General features: G+C 47.2%; 1 protein-coding gene across 1 annotated transcript in view; it reads right to left on the minus strand.

Annotated features, from left to right (window-relative positions):
- Window positions 1-4593, minus strand: part of LPCAT2 (lysophosphatidylcholine acyltransferase 2) — a 30875-nt gene extending 26282 nt beyond the window's left edge. The window contains exon 1 of the mRNA XM_041459011.1: window positions 4232-4593. Within this exon, the coding sequence (XP_041314945.1) occupies window positions 4232-4339 (108 nt within the window). The 5' untranslated portion in view covers window positions 4340-4593. The remainder of the gene's footprint in view (window positions 1-4231) is intronic.
- Window positions 4594-6412: the final 1819 nt, after the last annotated feature.

Here is a 6412-nt window from a genome sequence, read left to right on the forward strand (position 1 = left end):
AGGAAAATCTTCAACTGAACAACAGTGTTCCTCTCTCAAAATCAACTTTTCTAGTCAGCTCTTTAACAATGGCCTCTTACTGTACAGAAAAAGCAAGGCATTTTGTAAGTCAGAAAATAGTTTGCAATCTCCTAGAGCTGTGATTATTAACATCACAGTGGATTTTAACTTACCTCTTTTCTTTAAAAAGGAGCAAGTGTGGTATATTTGAAAATAAGCACCTTAGTGTATACTTTATCCAATTTTTTGATACAGTCAGTTGCTTCTAATTTTCCTTCCACCAACACAGTCCTTTCCCTCCCACCAAATCCCTTCCATCTTCATGTAATGTCCTCTTACCCTCCCCTTGTCACCATTCAGGAGAGGCTCTGCCACCTGGCTCTAAACCCTCTGACACTGATGAGGATTAAGATGAATTTGGGGCCTTCAGGACTCGCTTCTGTGTTACCACAGGCACAGTGGCAACAGACCAAACATGACAGTGGATACACAGAGTAAATTAAGATGAGCACGATAAGCAGGTACACTGTGTTGATGTTTGTGTTCTGCAAGCACTGCCATACAGTGCGTTTCCGGGAGAGATCTGAACATTTAGGTCTGATTATTTCTTTCTTTTATTTAACATTTCTGTGTAACTAGCTATGGAATTTCAACCATAACTTTATGGACAACAGGTAAAGGACCACTCTGGACCACAGAAATGAGCATGACAGGTTTGACCCTAGAGATCTATAGCTCCCACTCACTCTGGTGCCAGTTGTGGCAAATCTGAAAAAGTCAGTTAGGAAGATAAACCAACAAAGACTCCTCCCTTGTCTCCCAAAATTAGATTTGTTTTTTTTTTTCTCTATATGCATCCTTTTTTACTATGATCTATAGTCCAGTTCAACATTTCAGCTGCATTCAGTTATCCAAAATGGGCAGCAAAAGCATAAATCAGTGTAGTTTGACTTAAAATAATGTTTTTCTTCATGAAAAAAGAATATATATGTACCGACCTAAAATGAAAGATAAAGGATGCAATAGCAAAAGCAAAACAATCCCTTCTTCAAAACTTTAATAAATTCATTACTCTATTTTAGGCAGATGCACAGGTGGTACTGATTTGCTGATGCAAGCTATTGACTTTCTAGGTCACTGTGTAATGAGGCAGAGTTGGTTTCTGCTCCATCAGCTGCAGAGTAGGGTAAGAAAAGGACAGAAAAGAGGAAGGTCAAGGTAGACAAGAAAAGGGAAAGGATAGGAGAAAAATACAAAGTGTAGTTACTACTACTAAGTAGCATCAGAGCCATTTCAGCTTCTGTGCAGTAATCACCAAGATAGAATTATTCTGAGTCATCCAGAGAACCTTTTCCCACATACTGAATCACCCATGTACTTTCTGTTTACTGTGTCTGCAATAACTGCACGTCCTGTCACTGCAGCAGTCCTGGCAGTGCAGGTCCCGCTCCCATAGCTGATTGATCTTTGATCAATACATGGGATTATACCTCCACTGATGGCAGGAACCTTTAAAGTGGAAAAGCAGGTCTATCAGAAAGCCACATAATTCCATATAAAATTTTGTTCAACTGTCGCTGCTGTCAAATTATCTCAGAAGCAGCAGCAGAGCAGGCTGGGGACCAGAGTGAAGCCCAGCTCCTACTGAAATACTTTAACACCTGAAGCTGTGATCAGATGGACTGTCCCCCAGCAATACACACAGGGCAAGACAGTGTTCCATGAGCATCCAGAGGATGCCTCAGCTCTGCCAGGTAGTCCAGCTGCTTGCTTCCAAAAATACTGCTTTTAGCATGCTGATTGTAGTATTACATATTTCACCACTGCAAAAATCCACTGAGCATCTCTTCTGAATAAGTTGGAAGCCAGTAATGACTTTACCAGAATTCATGCTTTACATTTGCAGTTCAGAAGTTAGGACAGCAAGTGAGCAATCAGGAGCATAAGTATTAAAATCCAGGAAAAATGAATTGCAGCCAACTTCAGTCAGAGGATGGAAACCAGAAGTATTTGACAACTGTTTCAAAATCTTTTGGCACATGAAGATGTTTAGCACAGCCCAGCTGATCCTTGCTTTGCACATTCTAAAGAATGACAAATAAAGGGTGGGTTGTAAACTATAAGAAAAGACTAGCAAGAAATTGTAAAATCTTCTCACTCACTTTTCAGTCTGGCAGTCTTTATATTTGAAGCTGAATTAAATGCAAACAGCTACCCTGTCTCATTTTCAAGCTCCATTCATCAAGTACACAGCACCCTTTACATGCAAGGTCACCAACATATGGAAATCCTGCCGTGGACTCCCAGAGGGTTTTGAAATTGTATGTTTGTATTGGTGTATGTTAAAGGAATAGTACAGAATGGGGAGACATAACAAAACTATCCTTAACATGCAAGAATGGAGAAACACTACACTTGATGTGAATGGAAAGAGAAGAGAGACTTCCCTTTTCTGGAGTTTATAGCAACACTGCCTGGTAAGGCCTTGATTCCCAGCAGGTCTGGCGGGCAGTGCTGAGCAGGAGAGGAGCAGAGGTTCACAGGATGAAGCAATCAGCAGGAAGTATCCCAGTCCTTATGACCACAGGGGGAAAAGAACAGAAGGGAGCAAACCACAACACAAAAGAGGTTCTCTCTTGTGTGTTTCTCTGCTTTGCAATTCTGTGACTGTTTTGCTCCTCAGCTCACAGCCACCAGGCCCTAACCCAGATGCATGCTTTTCCTTCCAGGTGCTTCATGGAGTAACTTAAAAATGCAAGCTTTTGAAAGTAGTCTGTGCACCCTCCAGAAAGGACAGGCAGCACAGAAAGCTGTTCATTTCTGGAACCTCATTAAGAAACTGTTTTCTTCAGGGTTCATGCCTAAAGCTACTGATCCAGATGCACTTGAAATGTGTTCCACGCTGCTAGTAAAACATAGGAGATAAAAGACTTGAAATTGTTTTCCAGGTTTCTCACATTTCCTCTATCTCGCTATCTTCAGGGCAAACATTTTTTATAACTTGACAAAGATCTATATGAAACAGAAAATATTTAGTTATATGTCAGCTTCAGATATTTATAACCATCAGCAGAAAATGCTGTAATTTCACCCACACACTGATATCCTCATTTTCCTCAATCATATATTCATGTTTGGTTTATCAGCTAATTTTTAAAGAATGTTTTTAAGAATCAAAGATTTTTTAGTTGTATGAGTATCCTCTAAGTCTAGTGTGTGTGCTTGTCATACTGGGATAGCACTCAGCTCAGAGGCCTGATTCAATTCACCCAGTGACACCAGTCAGTGACCCACTGGAATATGGGGTACCATTTTTTCTTGTACACCCTGCGACATGGAGCCAAGAGATTCACTCCCCCCTTCCCAACCCAGGCTTAAAGTCAGCCTAAAGCCAGTTAATCATCTGAAACAGCATGACTGAAAAAGTTATCTTCTGCTTTAACTTTTCATGTAAGAGAGAAACTGACAACTCTAAAGCTGAGGCACCTGACAACTGACTGATGGGTAGTATTTAATTATTGAAACAGGAGCACTGTTTTCTCTAGGGATGATGTGTTATCTGCAATGATTGCACAAATATTTCCAAAAGCTTGTTTTGAATCTTGTGTTTAAAGTTTTAAGTTTGAAGTCAGTAAGCCCCTGTGTATGCATTGAGCAAGCATGCAGCTTGAGGACTCTGAAAGGCTGAAGAACTTAATTTCAAGAACAGTGACTTTTTTATGCCGATCACCCTTTGCATCTTTGGAAGTTTACATAACTTCCCCGCGTATCTGGTCTCTAGGTTAGATCAGGAAGCAAACTATGCCGTACAGGGAAGGAAATGTTGTCACTAGCAGCCACTCGTTCCCGGCAGAGCCGGGAGCTGTAGATGTGAGCCGGAGCCGGGGCTGCTCCGCTGCCCTGCGGGCGCGCCGCGGGGCACGGGCGGTGCTGGGCACGGGCGGTGCTGGGCAGGCCGGGCCCCGCAGCCCCGGCTGCCGGCGGCACTTTCAAACCTCGATCGCTCGCACCGCGCTCTGCCCTGGCAAGGGGGCTCGAAAGCGACCGGTGGCCCCAGCCCTGACCTCTGACAGCCCCGCGGAGGCCCGAAGGCACGGAGCTCTGGTTCAGAGCCGTGCCCGGGCTGAGCCGCGCCCGGGGGTGCCGTGCCCGCCGCGCTCCCGAGCGCATCCCAGCCCGGGGCAGCGCGGCCCGGCCCCGGCGGCCTCTCCCGCCCACCTCCCAGCCTTACCCGCAGCTTGTCGCCGGCGCTGAGGCGGCCCGGGTGCACGAAGGGGTTGAGGACGGTGGGCGGGTTGAAGGACTGCTGCCTGGGCAGCGGCAACACCCGCGGCGCCATCGCCACTGCCAGCCCCGGCGGCTGCGCATGAGCCGGCGGCGGAGCCCGGGGCCAGCGGCTCCGGACGGCCCTGCCCACCGCGGGAGCCCCGCCTCGGGCAGGTGAGGGCGGGCGGGGGCAGCGCCGCGGTCTGTGTCCCCGTAGCCCCGGCAGTGCCCTGCCCCGCGCCGGGGTCCGTGTACCCGCAGCCCTGCCATCGTTCCCTGCCCGTGCCTGCCCCGTGCCGGGGTCAGTGTACCCGCAGCCCTGCCATCGTTCCCTGCCCGTGCCTGCCCCGTGCCGGGGTCAGTGTACCCGCAGCCCTGCCGTGCCCTGTCCCGCGCCGGGGTCCGTGTCCCCGCAGCCCTGCCGTGCCCTGCCGTGCCCGCCCCGCGCCGTGCGCTGCAGGCTCCGCAGCTGAGCCGCGCTTGCCGGGTGCGATCACAGGGCGATGCTCGTAAGCACTGGAGCAACGCGGGCCATTAGCTGGGAGAGGAGAGGAGAAGGGCCGGCGCGGCCGTGGCCCACGGCAGAGGTCGTTTCTAGGGCAGTGGTGCATTTTCACCGCTGCTAAGGCTGGTACAGTGATTCTGGTTCTTGAGCACGTGTGGTCTGCAGATGCGCCGCAGCCTTTCTCGGCGTGCGGGATGCCCGCGGGATCCCTTCCCGCTGGTGCGCCCTGAGGGATGCGCCAGGAGCGGCTCTGCAGGGCCGGGTGCGGTACAGCTCCGTCCTCCGGCACCTTCTGCCGGCCTGCCTGGCTGCTGCTGGTTTCACCCCAGAGGAAGTTCCACGCTGACCACATTTAGGAAGCAGGCTTTTGGGTTCTCACAGGAATCCACTCCAGTGGTGGGGCTGAGCCGCCTGTCTGTCTGTGCAGGGAGCGCTGGGCTCAGGCCGCTGGCCTCTTGTATGACATTGGTTCAAACACTTCGTTTTGCTATGGTGCTTTTTCCAGTTTCTCCTTCACATGAAAATGTTGGTACTTCCTGGCATAACAGTTGTCTGTATGTCGCCAGACTGTTCATGTTGCTGTAATGAAACTAATTATAAACATCTCATGGTTCAGTTCCCACTTTGACGTCTCTGCTTCCACAAAGATACCATCAGCATTCACAAAACTTTATTATTATAAAATAATTATTTGTGTTTTGCAACTGCAGGTGCTTAAGGAGTAGTCATAATGATATATTTGGGCTAACTGAAGCCTGCCTATAATGGAAGCTCGATGAGTGTAGGATTTCCCTTGGCTGGTTTCCAGGATTTCCCTGCGGTTGTCAGTCCTTGAAACCAGCATTGTCTTCTGAAAAAGCTGAGAGCTGTGAAGGAACTGGATCAGCACAATTGTCACAGAAAGTAAAGCTGGGGGGAACTCCAGAGGAGAAAGATCAATTCTACCTCCATCACTCTTGGCAGATGATTTTACAAGCTCTTTTTAAAAGCCCATGACTTCCCTAACTGATCCGTTCCAGCACTTCTCTGGTAATGTCTTGAAATTATTTTTTCTGTATCTGAGAATAATCTCTCTGATTGCAGATGATATCTACCCTCAGATGGATGCAAGAACTGGTCCCTTTCCTCTCTGCAGCTAGTTTTTGTACACTTGTATACTGTTATAATTCTCTTACGCTTTCACCAGACTAATGTTTTCAGATTTTCCCTCCCAGTTGATAGTTTCTACATATCTGAGCATTCTTAAAGCTTTCCTCTGGCATTTCTTCACATCTTTCTTGAGTATCCAAACAGGAAATACTAATGCTAGGAGGCCTGACCAGTGCAACTGGGTGGGCAGGATTAATTTATGTCTGACAAATTATATTATTATATCACTATATCATAGTGTCTGCTTTTATTTTTTTAATTTTTTTTTTTGCCACTAGCCTGATCCTGTGACTCACACTGTGGCCTTGCAGACATGATGCTTTTCATATCTAGATTAGTGCTTCTGGTGACTTGTACATTTAAGAAAAACAATAATATTGATTATAAAATTTCTACTTTTCTAAGGCTGATCAGCTATAGCACAATTTGAAATGCTTAACATCACAAGTACCAAAAGACAAGCACAGTGCAAAAAAACCTTTATTGTTCAGA

Source organism: Pyrgilauda ruficollis, unplaced genomic scaffold (genome assembly GCF_017590135.1).
Source record: "Pyrgilauda ruficollis isolate IOZ18807 unplaced genomic scaffold, ASM1759013v1 scaffold13, whole genome shotgun sequence".
NCBI lineage: Eukaryota > Metazoa > Chordata > Aves > Passeriformes > Passeridae > Pyrgilauda > Pyrgilauda ruficollis.